Source organism: Hippoglossus stenolepis, chromosome 12 (assembly GCF_022539355.2).
Source record: "Hippoglossus stenolepis isolate QCI-W04-F060 chromosome 12, HSTE1.2, whole genome shotgun sequence".
In the NCBI taxonomy this organism is placed as follows: Eukaryota; Metazoa; Chordata; class Actinopteri; order Pleuronectiformes; family Pleuronectidae; genus Hippoglossus; species Hippoglossus stenolepis.
Window position 1 is genome coordinate 12,942,706 of NC_061494.1, and position 22,951 is coordinate 12,965,656.

At 42.4% G+C, this 22,951-nt stretch overlaps 2 protein-coding genes across 3 annotated transcripts; both read right to left on the reverse strand.

Moving 5' to 3' along the window:
* Positions 1–3,016: 3,016 nt before the first annotated feature.
* On the reverse strand, positions 3,017–6,288 carry npm3 (nucleophosmin/nucleoplasmin, 3). Its single transcript, XM_035171929.2, has 5 exons — positions 6,091–6,288; positions 5,822–5,907; positions 5,241–5,360; positions 5,050–5,143; positions 3,017–3,613 (listed from the first exon to the last, which is right to left on the reverse strand). Exons 1-5 carry the CDS (start codon positions 6,158–6,160, stop codon positions 3,507–3,509), a joined length of 477 nt encoding a protein of 158 aa, XP_035027820.1. The 5' UTR covers positions 6,161–6,288; the 3' UTR covers positions 3,017–3,506.
* Positions 6,289–6,795: 507 nt separating this feature from the next.
* Positions 6,796–21,840, reverse strand: oga (O-GlcNAcase). Of its 2 annotated transcripts, none has more exons than XM_035171928.2 (18): positions 21,324–21,840; positions 20,260–20,311; positions 20,048–20,145; positions 19,729–19,859; positions 19,472–19,643; positions 19,272–19,370; positions 18,631–18,915; positions 18,357–18,515; positions 18,011–18,201; positions 17,482–17,742; positions 17,165–17,368; positions 16,526–16,700; positions 12,802–12,887; positions 11,610–11,714; positions 11,165–11,256; positions 10,317–10,509; positions 10,069–10,228; positions 6,796–9,425 (listed from the first exon to the last, which is right to left on the reverse strand). In XM_035171928.2, exons 1-18 carry the CDS (start codon positions 21,487–21,489, stop codon positions 9,289–9,291), a joined length of 2,766 nt encoding a protein of 921 aa, XP_035027819.1. In that variant the 5' UTR covers positions 21,490–21,840; the 3' UTR covers positions 6,796–9,288. The 2 variants fall into 2 exon arrangements, with proteins under 2 accessions (XP_035027819.1, XP_035027818.1); XM_035171927.2 differs by having other exon boundaries at positions 17,467–17,742.
* Positions 21,841–22,951: the final 1,111 nt, after the last annotated feature.

A 22,951-nucleotide genomic window follows, 5' to 3' on the forward strand; every position in this document is an offset into this window, starting at 1 on the left:
GACAATTAGTTCTGCTACTTGTGCCTCTGTTGTCTGCCACATGGACCAGCTCCTGCGTCGCTGTGGGCCAGATGAAGCTGACAGAATGTGAGCACAGTGTCTCAGTGAGCGCAGAGGGAGCGTGTTGCAGCAGAGAACTCAGACAGACACCGTCAAAATCTCCAGTCAGCTGTCATTGAGACTTATTGCTCAGGCACCGGAAAATCCACCAGCTTTGTCTCCTCTGGAGTTCAGTATGGAGACATAATGTTTCTCCTTCTGTTTTAAATAACTGTAACTTTCTTAAAACGTCTTTATATCAACACTTACAAATCAACTGGATGGATGAACAGCATATGCATGTTAAAAAATGTTTTTTTTATATCTAGAGAGTTCAAACATATACTCTTAGTATTTTTGTTTGAAATCATACTGTTTATAAAGATGGACGACGCATCTCCACTTCCTCCCGCTGTCCAGAAATGAAGCTAAAAGATCCCAGATACAAACGTTGACATTTTGTGCATGGACTGGTGAGTCTGCATGGTGGTAATGGGGGATTGAACCGTGGTAACAGGGTCCCGTTGATACACGCTTTCGACCAATCACGAGTAGGTCTCAGCTGTCAATCATGACGGTTCACCCCGTCTTCATAATTTTGAATAACAAACTAAAGCCAAACTTACACTTGAACGAACAACTGCCTAAAATGACAGGAACCATCTTTAAGAAAAATGTATTTGACCTGTACTTTGACTTTTTAGTTTGGTGCCAGCCATAAACATGGAGGAGGCTTCACTTTTCGGAGCGGTCATGTCGTCCATCTTTATTTACAGTCTATGTTTGGGAACTAGGCCACTTCTCTTATAGCTGTGTTATGCGTCTTTTGATGAATGTTTTATAGCCAAGAGTGTTGACTATAGATTTACCAATATGCATAAGCATATTCACAATTGTGTTATTGTTTTTAGTAGTTAAAAACATAACTAATCTTTCCCCAGTGTATTTCATGTTGTATGTTAGGGAGTTGAGATATTGTGCTGCTGATTTCGTGTTTCAGGCCACAATAGGCAACATTATGTAGCGACCGGCCATGAATCTGCCCATTTTTCTCCTGTTTGTCGCTACAGTGGATTTAACAATGAACCTAAGCTGCTTTGACAATGCCTCTCCCCAATGGATCAGAGTGTAGTGACGAGCTGACTGGAACACGTGGACATCCCCGGCTGTCGTACTGACCTAACGCCACCAGGACCAGGTCAGAGAGAAGCTTTTCTGTTATTTAATGAGCCAAAATAAAAGAGAGACTCAGCATCAGCCATATTTGTGAAGAGCCACCCTCTGGTAAAGATGCTGCTCATACTTGACTACACTCACTGTGCTGCATGGTACTTTTCAATCATCAGTCAATTGTATTAAAGCTGAAATGAAAAAGCAGGCAATGTGTGCTCCCACAGATCAGCAGTTCTAACCCCTCTCTTAATGTACTGAAATTAATGAGGCCATCTTTTTCTTTTACAGATAATAAAACTTGGAAATTTGGTCACAACCCAAAAGCACTGTGGCAAAAAAATAAATTCACCTCATATATTTGATCGGTAAACGCTGTAATTGCAGATTTTATGCTCATTTAAAGAGGTTAAATTGCGATGCACTCGCTGTCACGAGCAGAAATATAGGACATTGAAGTAAAGAATGAAATTTATAAAACACGTCGTTATAAATATAGATTTTTACTCTGCAAAGGAGGATATGTTTTTAGCACTGTTTGTTTTGTTAATTAGCAGCAGTACACAACAACTACCAGACAGATACGACACTTGATTTAAAAGTCAAAAAAATAAGGATTCAATTTTGGAGCAGATCCAGATCAGACTAATATCTGTAAGTGTGTGGAATTTGGTGCAGCTTGATTAGATCTACTGCCTTTCAAGAAGTGTGCTCTCTACTGAGTTCCATTCCAGTTATCCATTACATATACAGTGTACAGAAAATGACTGGAATTTAAAGCTAAATTATGCACAAAGCAAATATAAAGCTCCAAAATGTCTCAGAAATCAGTGCAAACTCCTCCTATACAACAATGTTTTACTTGGTGATCACTGCTTAGATTTCAACCCGCGTCCCCATGTTGCTGCTTATGCTACAGACTGGAGCATCTGCTCTGGACACATCTGTCACCTCCACACCAAGGTCACACAGACACTGTACCATAAAACCCTTATACCCAATAAAAGTTGTGTAAAGGTTCACAAACTCCCACTCAGCACACAGCAGATGGATGTGCTTTATGAGTCAGAAAATAAGAAGCAGCGGCACCTGCTCTCAGCGGCATTAACTGTTGGTGGGATTGTTGCGCGTTGATTTGCTGACTGGTCACGTGACGCTTTCAGGGGTTTTAACAGTGCGGCACTGTGGGATACAATGAATCGTATTCCCCCGGAAGAGCCGAGCTACTCCAACACCATCACAGTCCAGAGGAGGTGAAGCGATGGGTTTGTTTCCCTCTCATCGCCCTCCCCTCACAGTTGACATTCCCGTCACAATAACAACGCCCAACTGAGGCACTCGAGGATTTAAAGAGAGCTAAAAAAAAAAAATCCCTGATAATGCACCATCATTTATTTAAGCTTCCTCTGATGAAAGCATCCCTGCCCTCCTCGTCTTGGAGCCTCCTCCCTCAGTCCCGTCTCCTCGTTAGCACAAAGCTGCCGTCAAGTGCAACACACAGGTGGTGAGTGCATTCCTCGCGTTGCCATGGCAGCACCCGGCATGACCAAGTTGTCTGGTTGTTTGTCCCTACGTACGTCCCAAATTGTCAAGAACACACTGTGGTCATAAATTTATTTAGGTGATTTTGATTTCTTCTTCTTGTCTTTTAAATCACAACCTATTTACTTCACTGTGTCCTATGAAAACTTGCACTTAACTTAAGTCACCATGTGGATACATACATTTTACTTTAATAGGCAAAAAATTGTTTTATTTGTGTGATTTCAAAAAGGGAGATAAAATGAAAACAAGCTGATGCGTCCACTACGTGTACAAAGTTTTCACATTTATGTCACATAGGAAAACCGTTTTGAAAATACAAACAACTGGAAATGGAGAGATTCTTGTGAAACATTTAATAAATCTGTACGAATGTAAACTGCACCATTCAGCTGAAACAACAATATCATCCGGAAACTCTTCAAGCACAGGTGCAGTAAATCCATGCATCATATACAGTATAAAACACCGGGTGTCATTTGATATTAGAAAAAAACAGTTCTTCTATAAGCGAATGTCTTAAAACGCAGTTAATTACACTGCTCAGACTGAGAGGAGAGGCGAGAACACCCGAACCCGTCGTGATGCTCCTTCCTCCCACAGCGTGTGTAGCTGCCGCCACGCTGAGCGGTCACGTGACTGTGTGGAAGAAGTAGCAGCTCTGCAGAGTGAGTCCGTCTGGTACAAAAATCTGTGGCGTCTCTTAAAAGTGACCAGAGTGTGTGTGAGTGAGAATCAGCCACCTCTCTCTCTGCCTACTGCTTCTGCTGCTTCTTCTTTGCTGGCTTAATGGGGATGATCTCCTCCTCCTCGTCATCTTCACTCTCCTCCTCGGACAGATCAGAGTCGTCAACCTCTGAGGCTGCACAGGAACAGAAGACAAAGTTAAGCCCCCTAAAATTTAATGGAACTGCACCAAGTCCATCATGTTCATTTGGACAAAGTTATTAAACTGTTGAGCAAACATATAAACTGATGATTCCTGTTGATTAATCCACATTGTCTCAGCTACAGTTTGTCGGTAGTTACAGGTTTGTGGCTCTATTTGTTAGGCCCCGGTCACACTTTTTCGCAAATATATCAGGGGTGAACCTCCCGTTCACTTTCAACCTCTGTGAGCGACAAGGCAAATAAAACATTTGCTTCCTGTGGAGTTTAACTTTGATGAACTTTGACCAATGATATTCTCTTCCATTCGCGTAGGTGTGACCGTGCCCTCGCCGGACAGCAGCTGGAAAAAGCCTGCGCCCTATGAAATCACTTTTAAACCCTCTAGATACATATTTTTATCAAATAGCACACACTCATAAATATCAGTCACCTAAACATGCCTGTTTTTTCCCCCATCAAGTTCCATGAATAATTGTGAGAAATCTGTAAAATTGTCAAAAGATTCTCTCCCACAATTTCCTTGATCTTCCCTTGGAAGTTCTGTGGAAATCTGTTCTTTAGTTTTTGCGTAATACTGCTGACAAACATACAAACCAATCAACCAAGGGACAGAGGTGAAAACATAACCTCCTTGGCAGAGGCAACAACTGTCTTCGTGTGAATCTGAGTTAAAGATCAGTGAGGCCGCTTCATTTAATCTGCCCCATCAAGTGACTGCATGTTAGTGACGGTTGTTAGTGACGGTTGCACACGTTCATTCCAACCAGCAGTGGGTTTAAAAGAACAGGTCTGGTCCTGATCACGGAGCTTTTCCCTGCAGTGATCATAACTGCATATTTCACACAGCTTCAGTCGACTTTAAAAAAAAACTCATTCGCCTCAAACGTGTCAACGGTCTTAAATTTCATTTCAAGGTGAATCTGACATTTTATTTCCCTCAGATATGTTTAACTTTTTATGCCGTCGGGTCAAATCCAAGGGAAACTGAATAAAGAAGAAAAGTTTTTCAATATTTCAGATTCTGAAGAATCACAGCAGTTGCTTAGCGACTGCTTTCTCATCCACATGCAAAGGATTGATTTATCTGCTGATCTTCACGATTTATTGATTGACCAAATTATTTTTAATGTTGTTACAGTGTGTTACATATTGAATTTAAGAGGTATTACCTTCATTTATTAGATTGTTTGTTGGTTGGTTTGTTTGTCAACAGGATTACACAAAAACTATAGCACAGATTACTACGAATTTTAGTGGGAGGATGTGATATGGGTCAAAAAGGAAGGATCACATTTTGCATCATGGTGCAGCTTGACTCTAAGAAGTTAGATGCAAAAACCAAGATATTGGCAGTGTGGTGCATTAGTGGTTTGAAAGTACTGGGAGAGTTGAAATGATTTTTGTTACCAATAAGGTGCAGCCCGCTGACACTAACCGGCCCTGACCCGGCCTTGAGTCGGATCGTCACTGGGGCTTTGAGCTCAAACTCCCCCAGACTCACCTGAGGAGAAGAGGAAAGATAAAACAAGGAGATGTAAAACTCAGGCCTCTGCTGCGTCATCTGATCTGTAGAATTTAAGCACAACAGTGCACGGTACCATGGGTAGACAGCTGATGTGGAGGTTGGCGATGGGCACTGAGGTGGTCTTTCCCTGGTGGTTCATGGCCGTCACCTCCACCACGTTGCTCTCCTCCTTGGCGCCTTCTCCCAGACAAATCTGCGGGAATCAGATGAATTTAGATTAAGGTGTTTTAAAACCGTCGTTCTCCGCATCAGAGTACGACCCTGTTCAGACCTGGTGTCTACATCCATCCTGAGAGAGCCAATCACAAGTGGACAGTCAGTCTGTTCACACCCGGTGTTAAAATGTGTTCAGAATGTGTGACTTGTCCCCTAAACACCTGAACTCATCACGAAACAGAACTTTGATTTCGTTGAGATGTGAAAAGGCTTAAGATCAGTCGTTGTGGTCCAGGATGTGACTGGTGTGAGAAATATAAATGGCCCCTCTCTGTGACATGTGGTCCCTGATTTAAAAAAATCCTACATCCGCCACTGCTCCATGTTGTTACCACATCAAAAATTAGGACACAAAACTGCAATAAATGGATCTGAGGAGTGTGATCGCCTCAGTTAACTGTGATGTGGACTTCTTGTCGCACGCCTTCAGGTACATACCGTTCTGAGCTCGAGGAAGTGCTCCAGGTCTTCCTCTTCGTCCGCCTGGAAAGTGTAGAAAGGGACTTTGGAGGACAACTCGCAGGCTGCAACACAAACACCACAACCAGGGTTAAACACATCACACTTTCTTTTCCCTCACAATGATCCGTGCAGAGTTTCACAGCCTGGAACACACAGGCTCGTGTCTTCTGTTACCACGGGGCTCCGGAGGGAACCCACGTGTGCCCGCACGGAGCGGTGGAACGCTGAATGAAAACGTGTCTTACTGAACAGGAAGCTCTCCAGCTTGGATTGGCCTCGCAGGTCGTGGTCGGAGCACTCTTCGTGACAAGACATTTTGTTGAGCCGCTGGAATAAACGTGTGTTTAACTGGAAACACGTTTCAACCGAATGAGCTCCTCACGAAGAATAACAAGCGCGTCGCAGAGTGTGATCCGGGCTGACGCGTCATCACCGTGCGACCGACGCTCGCTCATGTATGTTGTTTCCGACCATGGATCAAAACTATTATATTAGATATTAATTACTAAATAACTTTTGGAGGACATTATATTAATTGCTTTTCTTTATGTTTTATCATGATTCGTTTTTATTTTGTTTAATATTGACAATTATATTCATTACAATTTATTCTTTTCTTTATTCTTATATATAATGTATTTTATTTACGTCATATTTCGTTATTATGCCTTAAGTTTCTATTTTTATTCACTTGCTTTTAAGCATTTTATTGTTGATTAAATTATTTAAAAATATATAGAATTATTATATCATGATATATTAGTCGTGTTATATTATATAATCTTCTATTACTACAACTTCAGTATTGCCGAAGACCTGAGGATCCTCTGGCCCAGCTGAAGAATATCTGTGTGCACAGGCGTAGCCTTTGCTTTCTTTGTCAAAACTAAAAACAAGTAGTAGATTTAAAACACCTTGTGAAGCGACACAGAAAACACAAAGCAGCAAAGTAACATATCATGGTTTATTACTTTTTAATCTTATGTATCTTACATACAAATTTTACATTGGTAAACTGACACTTTTATGATACCCCAAACTCAGGAAAGGAAAATGTACAATTGGAGCCCTTTCTCTCAGTCACAGCCCATTTTCTATCAAACCTGGTTGCCAGAGGAGAAAGCTCGAGCGTCGGCAAAGACTGCAAAATTTAAAACAAGAATGAACGTTCTGCTGTCGTTTAAGGAGACGAACATCAGATCTGTAATTGAGTTTCACATCTTCCAGAAAAGAAAAAAAAGAGAAGCCAGTTAGGACGGATGTACAAAACATTGTGATGTAACAAGTTCCTTCAAGAAAAACAAAATGTCAGCCACAGTCCCTATAAGGATATACAAAATAATAACACTTTATGATTGACAGTGTCAACAGACTGTCTATATTCTACAGTATTATGCTCTTAGAGGTGAATGGCATGCTTCTTCCTCTTTGTAGCGTAAGATGAGGTCAATCTAATGCCACAGCAAATCCAATACACCTCATGCACATGATGAATGTACACAGTATAAAACATCACATTGGCAGGCAGCTACTTAAGAGCAACTGATGATCCTCAGGTAACCAACAGAACACTCCTATCTATAGTCAAAGTGCTTTTTTAATTTAATCAACTATATAAGATTTACAAAAAACAAAATGGGAAATGAGTCAGAATATGAAACATTCAACGGACACGTCTTAGAAGGCCCAGGAATTTCTGCTTCATACTCCCATAGCTACATTTCAACAGTGCGGGAGCCAGTGCCACTTTGGTGACAAGATTTAAGAACCTCGGTGAGGGTTGCGCTCGCCGAGGCTCGACTGAGGACATTCATTTGAGAATGTGCGATGTTGGAAACAAAGCAGGGAGGGAAGACGGATGACACACAACAGTGTAAACTGATCATAAATGATAATTAATGGTGATCTAGAAACTGCAGATTTAGTGGTTATGAAGACGTGAGCTGCTTTAGGACAGTAGGAGCTTAAAGCTTCTGTATTTTTTAAATTCCTTTTATTATTTAACCTGATGTAAGTAAACTGTGGAAAATGTTTTTTAATAGATTAAAATATCAGGATTTTGGTCACACTGGGTACTGCTATCAGGAAATGTCGATTTTCTCAAGCAGAAGAGGAACGCAGATGAACTAAATATACAAGTAAACAAGTAAATCTTAACTACTTACACTTATGAAAGACAAAACTTAAAAATTGTACATATAGTAAATGCATAATTTTACATTAGTTAACGAGACTATGCTCGTCAGAGCTTCCTCTGCCAGTATAAACCTTGTCAGTCAGCTTAGGTTTACTGGAGGATGTCTGTGACCGAGTTTGGGATCTGGTGAGACAAAACTAAGACAAGTGACTGTCAGTGTCGGGCTGTGTCTCTTGAATTTGAGCAACAACAAGCCTGATGTCCAAACTAAACCTTGTGTTTGACAGCCCTCCACAGAAGACACCGGAGGTCTGCAATATAAACCTAAAATCCAAAGGCAATGAACCAAAAGGCAATAATAGCTCAAAGGGGAAATAAGCAATAAACAGCTGAATGATAAAATACAAAAACTATTGGCCGAAAGCAAAGCGCTGAACAAAAACAGGCCGAGAACCAGGTCTGTAAACTTGTAGAAGCTTTTATATTGTTTTCCAAATGTCTACTACTACTAGAAAGCAAATTCAGAGGGTGTCCCAGCTGAGTATTTCACAGTCTCAACAAATACTTTACTGGTCTGTAACGATTTTTTATCACAAACCCCCAAAACTACAAGTCTCCACCCTTCATGTGTGCAGACTCTGCATCACCATGTTTGGTTAGAAATAAGCCACTAATAGGCTTTGCTGGAGGAATTGGAAATATCATGATGTGTTGATGAAAGAAGGCAAAGTCTCACATAGCACCTCACATTCTGTATAAAGGTGTCCTACTTATATTGACAGCTGTGCTATTCTCTGCGTCAAAGCTGGGAAAGCAGGACGTGGGGGTAGTGAGACACTACCTGAGATACAGGCTGCCCTCATTTCACAGCTCTGCCTCCATTTCAGATACAGACTCTTTGCGTCCGAGCACACGGGCGATATCCATGTAATGGCGACTAGATGAAATCAGAAAAAAAGGCTTACAGTTATCGCCTTCTGCCTCCTGGAGGTCTATGAGAGGTGAGACCCCAGAAATCTATGCTAGAGCCCCACTCTTCTATGTCGGCTCAAATCAACTGACTACAGATCACTCCTCAACCTTTTGGCTTCTTTTCTGCTGAATCCAGCATCTGAGGGCAGCACAGGGGAATTTGTGTGCGACTGCTGTGCTTCTGTACACAAATCCTAAAAAGAGGTCTCCCGGGGATCGCCCAGATGGTAATGTAGTATAAAATCATCATGGAAGTTTTTCTCACGAAGGTCGCAAACATGTTTCAGCCACGTTGACTTGCTCTCTCTGTCTTTTACTGGAGCAGGGTGACTCTTCATAAGCTGCGTCCCATGATGATGATGTCTTTGGGAAAGCCCTCCATTTTAGCCACTTCAAAGCATCCCAGCTTACTATAGAAGTCCAACATTCTCTTGTCAGTCTGGCGGACCTGACAGAAAGCACCCTGGGACCCTGGGAGTCGAACAAAAGAAAACAAGTCAGACAAAAACAAGTTTGGGCAAACATGGTGTTCAGCTGACAATAATCTCCTGTGTCCCTGACCAGTAATGAACCTGTGCCAATGTCACAGGGAAGAGAAGGTTATTTTCGTCCGTGCTTTGAAGGTTTCGGGTTCATTTTTGTACTTTGCTTTCAATTACTTGCTCCATGAACATTATTTATTATTTCTATGGGATAAATTGTTGCCCAAATATAATGTTATGCTATGTTTATGTTTTTACTGCATGTTAAATGTAGCCATTGAGACACATAATTAGCATTTTCAGTTCATTGGGTTCATGATACAAACAGAATGTCTAAACATATGGTCTTAAATAGAAGCTTCTTACCATAACATGGATTAACTATGTGCTATGAAAACTCAGCTCAGTAAAAGGCTTGTTGTTTTGGACTCTGGTCTCATTTTCACGGTTCAACTAGATAAAGATCTGTGAGCTTCTTTTAAACTTCAGCTGCAGTGACACTGAGTAAACGTTTTGGGGTTAAATTTAATATTTTTAAACCGTGTTCCTAATGAAACTAATACAATATGTTCTTTCTGTAGTTAATACAAGTAACACCACAGACCATTGTTGTCAAAACTTCAGACACCTACCATTGGCTTTAAGAGAAGATAGAAGACACGCCATCATGCTTTTGGCCACACTGGGGTCTGTCACCTTGGCGTGAATGTCAACCTTGATGAGAGAGGGGAAGTTGGAGAGGAAAGAGTCTGGAAGACCCTCCTCCTCTTCGTGGAAACTCAACATCATCTTCTGCAGCGACATCAGAGAGAATAAAGGTGGTTAAGTCAAATTCAACAATAGGAGACACTGCACCAGGAGAGATGGATTGAGATCCTACCTCGGCCTCTGTGAGGTCCTTCTGGCAGTCAGGTTTGTGGTATTTATCTTGCATGAAGGGAATCCAGTTCAACTGGCATGTCTTGATAAAGGGCTGGACATCCACTGTACCAAGAGCGTAGCCACAGATCCCTTCATCGTCCTCGAGCACAAAGCCGTAGTCTGAACTCAGGCTCAGGAGACCTCCCACTAACCTGTGAGGAAACAGTAAAGCTGCTTTCAGACATGCACTCTGTATTTGGGTGTTTGTGTGAGTGAGGCCAATGTCAGAGTGAGGCGCTCCGCCTGGCCTCCTATCGTAATGTCAGTAGAAGTCGAGGAGGAGTCGATGTGAGAACAAAGCATCGAAGAGAACAAAGAATCCTGCTGGATTCCCCACAAGCGAGCGGGGGGGTTGATTATGCTTCTAACAGGTGACAGACGCAAAAAACAAAAACAAAAACAAAACAAATATCTCCTGGTTGAAAAGCGGTGACACACACACACACACACACCCAGATGTCAAGAGTTTGTGTTGATAAGAGCCGACAATGGTGTCTGTGTGTTGTCAAGTAAATCACGTGATCTCCGCAGCGGAGCTAATACGTCGCTTCCTGCCTCTGTCTACTGCATCTGGCTGCACCACCTCTCGCCTGAATAATGCGGACGATTTGTTGCTGTTTTTAAACACGCCTGTGCAGAAAATCTCCCACTGTGTTGTTCATGTGTGAAAAGCACACTGCGGGTAAACTCCGTAGCCAATCCTCTTTTCAGACAGGACATTTCTGAAAAGAGAATTGCCAGCCATGTTGATTTGTATTCAGTCGTTGGTCATGGCTGATTTTAAACAAATACATCTCCATGTGTTACCTGTCTCCTATGAGGTCTGGATCGTCATCCGAGAAAGGAGCCTCCTCCGTCCCTTCAGAGTACATTTCTTTACAGATTTTATAAACAGCACCCTGTCAAAAAAAAAAAAAAAGACCAATATAGCCGTTATTGTGGTGGACGAGTTGAACCAAAAAATGTCAAAGAGAAACTCAATATGCATAAAGAAACCGTTAGAAGTAAACATTCTGAAGCTGTCTTTACATTCAGCACATATATTCATTAACTGCAGTGGCGGATAACATTGTGGGACTCAGCATTCCCAGCTTTAACTAGGCCAGGCCTGCTGGGAATACTTGTAACTAGCCAACATAATTTCCGCTGCCATACATTCATAAACATTATTAATGTGCAGTAATTGTTGGCACTTAAGGACGAAATACCTCAAGGTGCATGAGGACATGCCTAAAATGCACAAACATCTTACCTCATCTTTGGGAAAGTAGGGCCTTAAGGAATAGATTTTGGAGGTTGGTATTGAAGGTGGTGGTTGGTAGAAAAGATCGTTTGCCCCATCTATTGGCAACAATCTCTGTGGGCATCAAAAGAAACAGGTTCAGTTTCACTGAGACCAGGTGGGGGGCTGCTTGGGCTGAATGCCTCACTGTGCATTTGCTGCAGCTGAGCCACTGTCAAACCAAAAGGAACTATAGAAGAGAGCAAAGCACTCTGGAGCGGCATGTATTAAAACAAAAAAAATCATAATTATGTAAACTGATGTTCCTTGTTGATCTGACAGTAGACAACGAGAGCAAACATCACGTCTTTCTCAATTTGCTAAAGGAACATAGCACAACAAGTACAGACATTATTGGCTTTTCAAATATAATAAGACAAGGGTGGTATTTTGGTCTGACTAAGGTTTTACTGGCTGAAGGAGATGCTTCTTTTCCTTTTGTAAGGCATCGCAATATTTCGCTGCGCGGGACCCTCCTGTTGAGAAAAATAATGATGCTGGCGCAGAGAGGCAGAGAGAACTCCAGGAAAAAAACCAGAGGGGCAAATTAAATGTGAGCTAACTGAGTCATTCAGTAGCAGATCAGTTGCTATCATGAGTGTTGCTACTCTCCAAGTATGGAGGTTTGACTTTGAGACTGGACAGCTGCGTTTGATCATGGAGTTTTCCCGTTGCAAACAGGCTTGCGTACTCGCTGGCGCTGCGATGCTGGCGCGTGCGCTTGCAAAGGGTTGGCTTGGTAAATTGTGAGCTGTGCTTTCCTGCAAAGAAATGAGATGTCATGAAAATAAAAACCTAGCCATGCTCGCTTGCGCTGCGTGCGCTAGGGAAAAGCAGCATCTCCTTGGGCAGTTGCTGAAAGAAACTGAAATGATGTCAATCAGAAAAGGCCAAACCGACTGTAACCTGTTTTTGTCAGGACGGGTATCAGGGCACCAATTCCCCTCACACTCACTGACAATATCCCAAAGTAAAACAAGGACATGAATGTGTTTGGAGAACAAGTGAAAGGGAAGGAACCTCGTTGTTATGAAGCCCGACCCGTTCTTATCAGCTCACCTTCGACAGACCAAAGCCCTTCATACCTCCGCACATATTACCATCGCCTTCTTTGCCCACAACACTCTTTTTTCCATAGCTGTACATTCAGTGCATTAGATACCTGGAACTCTCCTGCTAGACCTCCCCTAAAGGCCCAGGGCTCTTGGTCTCCTCTAAGGAATTGTGCTGAGGACTGACTACGACACCCTGTTAGGAGCAGAGCCAAGCGGACATTGTTACCACAAGATGGGGCTCTCTGACACAGATGAAGGGAGCAGGGAGATGGGGTCATATGTGTCTAATAGCATGATCCATATAAATAAATCTATTTTGGTTTACTCATTAAAAAATAAAAAGGGCCTAATTTTGGAATTTTATTCAGAGGAAATATATTTGATAAAATAGGGGCTCCAGCAACTAAAGCTTACTTGTTTGCAAGGCGGAATCGGATTCGAGATATAACTTATTTTTTAAAAACTCGACAAATTAAGACCTTCGCTGTGTCAATACAACTATTCAAACTGTTCCACAGAACGCAGTATGCAGGTCTTTAGAGATAAGTTCTTTCATGCACACACACTCTCCAAAAACTGGAGAGAGAACAGAATTGAGTGCAGTTCAGCCCACTTGGTGTTATACTTATTTGATAAGATGACAGGCTTCATAAATATTATATTGACCTTCAGAAACAAAACCCACACTGCCTATAGACTACAAAGGTAAGCTTCAGCTGCCGTCACCCCACTGATCCTAGCACCCCGTGTGAAGTCACATTCTCATTTTATCTGCCTCGTCATATGACGGAGTCGTCGAACCAGGGAGACGGAGCGAGAGGGGATGATTGTGTGAGCAGTCCCTGAGTTAAAAGGCCTCTTGGCTTTCTGTTAAAAGCCACAGAGAAACCAAACATCATGGAATATGTAGAAGGGACAAAGCATATAAATAGCAGTATATATATATAAAAGCACTCAGGGCTCATAGAGGTCGTATACAGTTTTGATGCTGCTCTAACCCTGGTTGACGAGGACTCCTGTCATGTGACCAGACACATGCAGCGCGCGGGCAGGACATCCACTGCCTCACATATGAACTTCACTATATCGCTAAAACAATTCCTCTGTCGACCTGACGCAGTCCAGCACGCAGATGCACCCACAGGAGGGAACTGTGAACTTGCTCACCCCAAAGTGAAAACCACAAAATGGACAAAAGAATGATCTCAAAGTGGTTTACATCCACCCGAACGATCTATTCAGTCGGCATTGTTTTAACACAATCACAGCTCTGCAGAAAACATGCAACTCTACCTGTTGCACGGTCCAATCCTGCATGTATGTGAACACACAGACTGTAGCTACACAGTCAGAAATATATCCCTGTGTAGTTTGAGGATCATGTGCCCCGATTAGATTTTAAAAGCCAAGTGTAAATTCCCTTGAGTATGTGCATCGGGCTGGTCTGCGCCATTTCTATGGGCCTACTGACAGAAACAAAAAAACAAGTTAGAGAGAAGCTGCCAAAGGGAGAAATTTGGGAGTTAACACTTCAAAGCTAAAAATCGCTGCCCAAAATGTGACTTCATCCGGAGGGCTGCTTCCTTTCCTCCAAATCAAATCTTTTTACATTTAAAGAAAAAAAATTATAAAATAAATTTGCTAACACAAACAAAAGGAAGGGACAACGCCTGCACTGTGCAGACATCGGCTACTGTCGATCCAATAGCAGTAGAAACTTGTACTGTGGATTCTTCCATCTGTACATGGTGAAGGGAGAAAACAGTAGAAAATAGTTATTAGTAAGTATTCTCAATACAATAACCAGGGAGGTTGTGACTAATTGCCGGCTGCACAGCTTCTATAAAGGGGAAAACATGTGGACTGATGCAAAAACCTGCTAATGGCAACAACAGAAGTCAGCAGTTAGGTACTTAACAATACTCCACTTGTTAATAAGAATATGACTTTTTATTTATACACTCAATTTACTGATGTTTTTATCCAGTAGTGTGGGTCTTTCATGTGGTTATGCCAGTGTGGGTATGCTGCCTGCTGTGTACTGTGAGCTACAGTCCTCAGCTTTACCATAGTCGGACAGAAACCTGTGAATGAAACTGGGTTACGGGGAGTAACCTACAGGCCATGCTGGTGCTTCGGACTAGTCAAAACAACACTCCAGGAATAAGATGGAGATGTGATCACAGGGCTGATTGTCACTCAAACTGCATCACTGTGCACCATCGAATAGAGGGAAAGAAAGAGGGAGGTGAAGGGAGAAGGAGAACGTGAGAGACCCCGTTCAGACGTTCAGACCTGGTATTAACACTCGTCCTGAGTGATCCAATCACAAGTGGTCAGCGCAAAGTAAAGGTGTGAATGCACCCAAAGGTGGTGGTCTGGGACGCATATGGCCACATTCCTCTCACTGTGTGAACACAAATGCGTCCTGGGCCACATATGAAGGACAGCCGACTATAGCTGATGTCATCGGACCATACGTTGATTTGATTGTAGCCACCGATACACTATCTACTGCTACCACTGACCAGCACTGCTTGATACTTTTCTTAAAATAAATCAAAATTTCTTCATAGATGTACACATTAATTCATTAATTCAGTCCCTTCTGACCCGGCTTTCTCTCTTTCTCACTCGCACCGACACACAAACATTTTCCTGGGACACATCGGGAAAAAAAACTGGATAAAAACAACATTATTTGGTGTTTGAGAACACAAATGTATGTGTTTATTTGAATATAGAGCGGGGGAAGTGAGATTTGATCACAACGCTGTCCACTTGTGATTGGATCTCTAGGGAAAGATGTCAATACCACGTCTGAACAAGGAAACAATATCCTTGTTTTTATAAGGTGATGGATCACATCCTGATACAGTTTGAGCAAATGATTCAGCAGATATTATTTAAATTATTCCACAGCCTCATTTTAGAGAAAACTTAGTGAGGCAACAACACAATATATATATATATATATATATATATATATATACACACAATATAATATATATATGGATATATTACAGTCTCCTGTAATATATCCATATGGATTGTGTTAAAACCAGCTGAAAAGACAAATTCAGACACTTCAGTTTATGCACCAGAATGGCCTTCCACAGTCAGTCAGTCAACTTGCTTTCCAAGCTCGCGTGCGCACTAGGGCATGGAGGAGGGGGGCGCCCCCCCTGGCGCCCATCCCCACAGACAGAGGGATGGAAGCAAGTGTTGTCTGTGTGGGAATGCAGCAGTGATGTTACTGGATACACAGCAAGCAGCAGTAACCCTGCTGGGATGTTTGCCACAGAGACCCAGTTTAGATATCGCTAACATGGAGCAGCTTGTTATGGAGTGAATCAGGACGAGGCTGGCAGTGCAAGCGGCATTCAGTCAGACAAAAGAAAAAAGAAAAAGAAAAAACAATCGAAATGTTCTAAATAGAACCATAACTATTAAGGTAGCGATGCATTTGCCCGTAGGTGTCTATTAGCCACTACTTGGATTCTCACCCTGTTGGCCAAAATCACTAACAGCCGTATTTCTCTACGTCTTTCATCTGTAGTATTATCATCTGTTAACAGACTGTGCAACATGTGTGTGTTATTAATTTGCCTTGCATTACTACATAGCACTGGACTGAAACACAATCCATGCAGCTAAATAATCAATCATAAGTGTTTTCCTTTTTAATAATTTGAAATGTCTTTAAAAATATGATTGTGAGTAAGTATGTTTTTAAAATTGTAAAAGTCAGGATTCCCTGACTTAAGATCAGACTACTGCTATGCTACTATGTTCTAAAAGTAAACACTTTATGGTTGACCTCATACATACCTAACCACTGGACAAAAGACTTGACCATAGAAATGATGCTCTTGATGTCCCAGATGTAAGGGTAGAGGTCGTACAGGATGGTGTGGTTGGCGGAATTGGACAGACGTGTGAACATCTGGATGACGGAGCAGCACATCTCCTCAAACGTCTCTGCTCTTGTCTGCCATTCTTCTACCTGTCACACAGCGATTGGAAATGTAAACAGATAATGTTGACAAAAGCACAACACTAACTCATTTTGGTTTATAATATTTGTTTTTGTACAGCAGACATTTTCACAAAAAGCACAGGTGTGCCATAGTTCGGTTTTATTTAAGTAGGCCAGGTTGTGATGACAATTGTGACGTGACATCTATAATTTTATTGTTAACATCTGAACTTCTCTGACTTTGACCAGCAAATATATCTTCAGAGAAAGGGCTCTATAAGGGAAGCATAGAACACCATGATCTGTGGTGCCAGCACACTCCATCTCCTGTCATAACCACACCACCCAATGGGCAGTATGGGTAGTACACATCCACCATTTTGTTTTCAGCAAACATCACAAGCAAGTTCAGTTAATGATGAACTAGTCTTCACAGATAAGACTCCCGCCTCTTACTCAGTTCAAGTGTTAACATCAACATATTAACCCACCTTTTCACTTTCCGTCCCCTTACAGTTCACACTGACGACGCTGCTGTTGGCTCGCAGCCAGTCGAACTCCTTCAACATCTGCATGGCCTTGGATCCGTGTTCGTAAGGCAAGTAGAAGAGCTCTGCCAGCAAGCTCAGGTCCTCAATTGTGAGGGGCTCTGCTGTGAACAAGGGCGTCTCGTTGGGCCCAGGCACAAACACATCCTGAGGACACATGCAGTCAGCGTTAATATAACTTTGTAGGGAATTCTAACTTGATTTTGTCTTCAATTTCAGACAAGTGAAGAAAAAAAGAAACTCACAAATGGTAGTGGCACCTGTTTGAGCTGGTCGTCTGTCTGCATAGGGGCAATATCACTTCCACAGTCTTCCTGGAGAGACTCTTCAGGGGATTTTGACTCTGACAGACTCTCCTTGTCTGTATCCATGGGCTTCAGGTCCTCGGCCATCTTGTCGGCCAAAATAGGACCAACATGCTTCTCCTCAGCGTCTGCTTCAGCTTCTGGCTCCGGCTCATCCTGCTTCTCAACCACCATCTCCATGGGCTCCTCATCTGAGTCCTTCTTCTCCACCTCCACCTGCACAAGTGAAGTTGAAAAATAATTGTAAAACCAAATACAGACGTTGTCCTCCCCAATAAACAAATATGTGAAGATAGGAAGTGAATTTAAAATCACAAAGCTAAAAACAAGCACAAGAACTTGATCAGAGAGAATGAAATCCTTTTAACTTCATGAATGAGACTTAATCCACATAAACAAGAAGCCTTATTCATAAAGGAAGCTTGCAAGTATATGGGTAATACAAGCGCTACAGTTTTCTAATGGTAACAATAATCCTCCTTACTTCCTCTTCATCCTGAGGTCTTTTGGCCAAGGGATGTGAGAGCGAATCCAGACAGAGAGGCGGCATGGCTGGAGACATGATGGGTTGCTGGAACACAGTTGTGACTGTAGTGGAGGAACAGAGAGACGGCGCAGCCATGGAGGACACGTCTATAACTGTGCTTTTGGCACCACTCTGAGGCACCTGTCTGCCTGAAGGAGACAGAGAACAAATTCACTGCATTGTTCTCTTCAGTCCAACAAATAGATATATATATCAAATTTGAGGCTACAAGCATATTTCAACTTGTACAGCTAGACAAAGGCATTGAGTATATAATATAATATAATAATGAGACTGCTCATACTGTTGTATTGATGAGGCACACCAAATTCCCCGAGCCATTCTGTTAGAGCCAGTTTAAGAGCGAGCTGTGGACTGTAGAGCATGTCTGTCTCCAGTTCTTCATCGCTGCCTTCATTCTCTAACTTGATCTGGATGGACACTGTGCTGTCCTCACTGTCAGCTGGTGAACGGCAAGATGGAGAAACAAACACAGAAATGATGAATGACCTGCATTCCAACATATGAACACCACACAGAGACATCACACTTTAGTACATGTATGGGCTCATACTTACTCATGACCACATCCTTGCGCACCCCGTTCATGTTAGACTTGTACCAGGTGGCCAGCGTGTGGATCGCTATAAAGTTGGACTCGAACTCGCAGTTGGGATTGGTGAGTACTCCTTTCAGTCTGGGGATGAGCTCTGTGGAGCGGCCCTTGTATGGACCCAAGAAAAGCCTCTTCTGGTCATAGTCATTGGCGTGAATGTTGTCCCAGATCACTGGGGCCCTTTTGAGGATTTTTGACACCTCCTCAATTGATTCCACTGTGATATCTTTGGACACAACCTTGGGGCCTTCGGAAAACAAAACATATCTCAGTTAGACATTTTATCTACTTCAGTAATGTGTGTTACGGTTTGCTCAACAGAAGTAATGGTGTTAGTCAGCTGACAGGAAACTGTGTTTAGCCTGGTCTATATGCCCCCATCAGATCATGGTTAATAAAAGTGTTTACAGTAGCTTTTTGGAATGTACTGCAATAGAGAAAAGAGAGAAGACGTCAAAGGAGGTGGTGTGTATACTAATTGATCTGATGAGAAGGAGGATGAGTTTTGTTGAGTGCATTTCTAGGAATGCTGTATGGTACACGGCTAAGCCATACCTATGGTGTTCATTCAGTGAAGAAGTACAAACTGCCCCCCAGACTCACCTGTCCACAGGACATCAATACCAGGCAGTAGCTTCTCTCCTACTGTGTGGAGGTAGGGGGATTGAGGGACATTTGGGTAGCAGAAAGTTCCACAGTATTCTGTATTCCGAGGCACAAAAGCAAACAAAGCATGAATAAACACGTGGATCAAAACAGGTTTTTGACATAAGTGCAGGATTTAGAGCTAAATTGTGAAGTACCTGTGGGACAGAATAGAAAGGATTCGGGCTCTCCCAGGTACTGGTAGATTTCGTTGGTAATGGAAACCTGAGCGTGTGCAAATGAGCTGAACACTTCTTTGTCAGCGGGGCACATGTTGTGGTCGATATCATCGAAAAGTAAGGCAAATGACTTGCAGCCAAAGTGAGTAACCTGCGGAGGGGAAGGGGAAGGGAAAGGGTAAGATACACTGAACTCTTGAGGTTATTAAGAAGAGTTGTTACACATGTTGCATTACCTGATCAAGCTTCCTTTTGAGAGCAGTAACCTCTTTCTGACTGGAGAAGGTGATGTCCAGTCCAGGAGAAATGGCATAGATGAACTCTATCCCATGCTCCTTAGCAGCACCAATTAAAGTCATGAGTTGCTCTACAAGACAGTTGGGGAGAGTCACTCACTCAGTGCCTTCTTGTGCTTTAACCTATCTTAAAGTTTTATGTCACATTTTAAAATATGGAATATACTGACTGTTCTTTAACTTAAGATAACCAGGCAGTTTTTTTTTTTCTTTGCCACACAACAGCTGATGCAAAGATTGTTGTGATGTGAACACCCACCTGCTTCTTCCACTGAGTACAGCTCTCTCCAGAACATCCTGTGTTTGTAGTCATCTTTGGGTGCATATAGGTATGTGTTCAGTCCCCATTTCTGCTGCCTGTGAAATGCATTGTTGAAAAAGCAAATATAACAACTCAAAACATCTACATATAACATCATTAATTTCAAACATCACTGCATCACTGAATAAGGCCAACATGTTTCACCATACCTTCTGAACAACTCTTTCCTCTGCTCCATCGTCCATGGTCGACCATAAAAGCCTGTATCAGGAAACAATACATTCAGTATTATATGCAGTATACAGTGCTGACAATCAACAACCATTTCCTGTGCATACTGAGCTGTTTTAGTGCTATAACTAACCATTTGACCCTAGGTTTGGGCTGGAGGTGCCATAAGACATGGTATTTTTTACTTATTTAAAAAAAAACTAAAAATGTATGACAAACGACCATAATAAGCTTCACTCTACCTCTGTAACAACTTGTCTGCACTTGTCACTTTGGTTTTACACTTACTACTTGGGCTTTCCCATTAGCATCCTCACACTCATTTGTATATAGTATCGTATTTGACTTATATTGAGATCGATTTAATTTTCTACCATGGCATTGCTCCTATTGCTGAGCTGACCTGTTCCTCTCATCCAACACTTTTCATTGTACATGGGACAGATAAAATTGGCACATGACTAGAGAAGATGATATTTTTAAGTCCTTGTTTTAAACCTGACCCAAAGCCATATATACAAACTAATTAGAAAAATGACATTGGCAAATACAAACTATTCTTTGTATTAATGCAGATGTTACCTAGAAATGTTTGGTGTTTTTATTTGTCTCCTGATATCTGCCCACCTTAAATATTAATTCAGTGTAAAAAACTACTGATTATAATTTGCATGCACAATTTACTTGACAGAATTGCAGTGGATATCTATAATTGTCACAATAATCATTTCATTTAGCTGTAAAGACAGAGTTTTGCTCCTGAGTGAAGGTTGTGGTTTCAAACCCTTCTATGTGAGCAGAGAATGAGAAACACTTGATAAACAGCTAAATACTTTACTAATTAATCATAGAATTGCTATTGATGTAAATTATAATGTATTGATCTACTGCCCCGTTATCATTAAGGTGCTTTTACACAGGATACTTGCAGCTGAATCCAATGATCACCATCCTTCCCCACAGGATCACTGCAGTGTTTCGTTGCCTTATGGCTGCAGAACATGAACCTTTGTTTGCATTAGCTCGACACTGTCACAATTACCTTCCACGACCCCGCTTATGAATTTCCTGTGGCCCGTGGACTCGACTCCGATGCCGGACTCCTCCACCGGGCCGGGGGCCTCGGCGCAAGCCTCTCCGGAGACAGGGCTGGGGCTCGGCTCCGCGTCCACCGGAGGCGCCTCCAGCGTCGTCTCTTTCTGCACCATTGCTTTCGAACACGCTCGGTGTGAAGCCACCGAATTGCACAGAGACAACGGAGCTGTGTTTTGAACGGCGGGTGAAGCCGGACACAACCTGGAGGAGATAAATCGCGTCGCTGTCTGCTCGGCGTTAGCTCGCGTGCGGTATCGGCGAGTCTATCTAAAAATGTCCAAACTTTAGCGGCTGCTTCTGGGAAACGCGAACAGAATTGCAGTGAGCGAGCGCGTGGCAAAACATGTCGTAGTTAATATTTCGAGAAAAAGTAAACGCTGGTAGTTTCCCCTGCGATCATCGTCTCCTCGGGATCCTAGGTTCGTCCTGTCGCGTCTTCCTGTTTACACCCAGTGCGCATGCGCAGGAGACCAGCTCAAACCAGTCAGAACTGGACCCGCGTGACAAAACACTACAAAGATGTCAGCGCGCGTAAAAGATAGACAACACCGCCAGACAGAGCTCCACATGTCAGCCTCTGGGTAAAGTTAGGAGAAATACAAACACGTGTTTTCATAACCATATATAAGCTGCAAACAGCTGATTGATCTCTTATCCTATATGACAGCATTTACACCTGTATACAGCCTGGATAAGGAAGGGGACATGCGATTAAAACACTAAAGAGTAGAAAAACTTTGGTTTATTTCCGGTAAATAAGATTAATAATATGCGTTAACTTAAAGACATACTAATACTTGTTCATTCATTTGATTTTCTTGCAGCACCTCAGATAACTCGCTGCTCAGTGGTTCTGTGTTGAACATCTCCTTTGCTTTCGAATATCTTGGGATTCTAGTCCATGTTAGTTATGCAGCCGAGCTCCAGCCCCACATTCAACAGAGGGGAGGAGCTTCGCCTCTGTTGTTGTGACCCGGGTCTTTGTCTCTCTGTCAGAAAGGTGCGCATGCTGTGTTCTCAACAACCAGGAAGTATATAGAGTTATACTTGGGCAGGATTCCTCCATACCTTCGAGTAAAGTGATCAGCTGCCCAGTAGAAAGTCAGTGTGCTTCGGTGGATGGAAGCTGGTGCTTTGTTTGGCTCCTCACAGCAGGAGAGCAAAGGTGAAATAATGAGTGCATTCCTTTTAGGTGAGCTACTCACAGCCACCTGGGATTTTTGCATGTCAGCCAACCGTCATCGCATACTGGAACACTCAGACAAACAAGCTATTGTCCATGAAATGCGCTTCACTTGTACCAGCATTTTACTTGTATTTTTGCTATTTCACACATTTCAAGTCCTAGTCCTTAAACTTATTTCTGCACATAACCTTGAATCCACCTGAGTATGAAATGTGCTTTATAAATAAAACTGTTGGCTCGTTTCCTGCTATGATTTGTCGAAGTTTGCCATGAGAGAACATAACACTTTCAGAACCCTGAAACCAAACACCCAAATTCAGCCATTGCTTTCTCCACCTATGAGGTTATGTTTCACCCCAATTCATTTGTACATAGGTTGGTTTATTTGT

Coding starts and splice junctions, on each gene's coding strand:
- npm3 (XM_035171929.2), bottom strand. CDS start 6,160: ATGTCTTGTCACGAAGAGTGCTCCGACCACGACCTGCGAGGCCAATCC. Junction 5,908..6,090: donor GCTGGAGAGCTTCCTGTTCA/GTAAGACACGTT, acceptor TTTGTGTTGCAG/CCTGCGAGTTGTCCTCCAAA. Junction 5,144..5,240: donor ACATCAGCTGTCTACCCATG/GTACCGTGCACT, acceptor TCTTCTCCTCAG/GTGAGTCTGGGGGAGTTTGA.
- oga (XM_035171927.2), bottom strand. CDS start 21,489: ATGGTGCAGAAAGAGACGACGCTGGAGGCGCCTCCGGTGGACGCGGAG. Junction 17,369..17,466: donor AACAGGTGCCACTACCATTT/GTGAGTTTCTTT, acceptor ATGTGTCCTCAG/GATGTGTTTGTGCCTGGGCC. Junction 11,715..12,801: donor GTCTAGCAGGAGAGTTCCAG/GTATCTAATGCA, acceptor TGATGCCCACAG/AGATTGTTGCCAATAGATGG.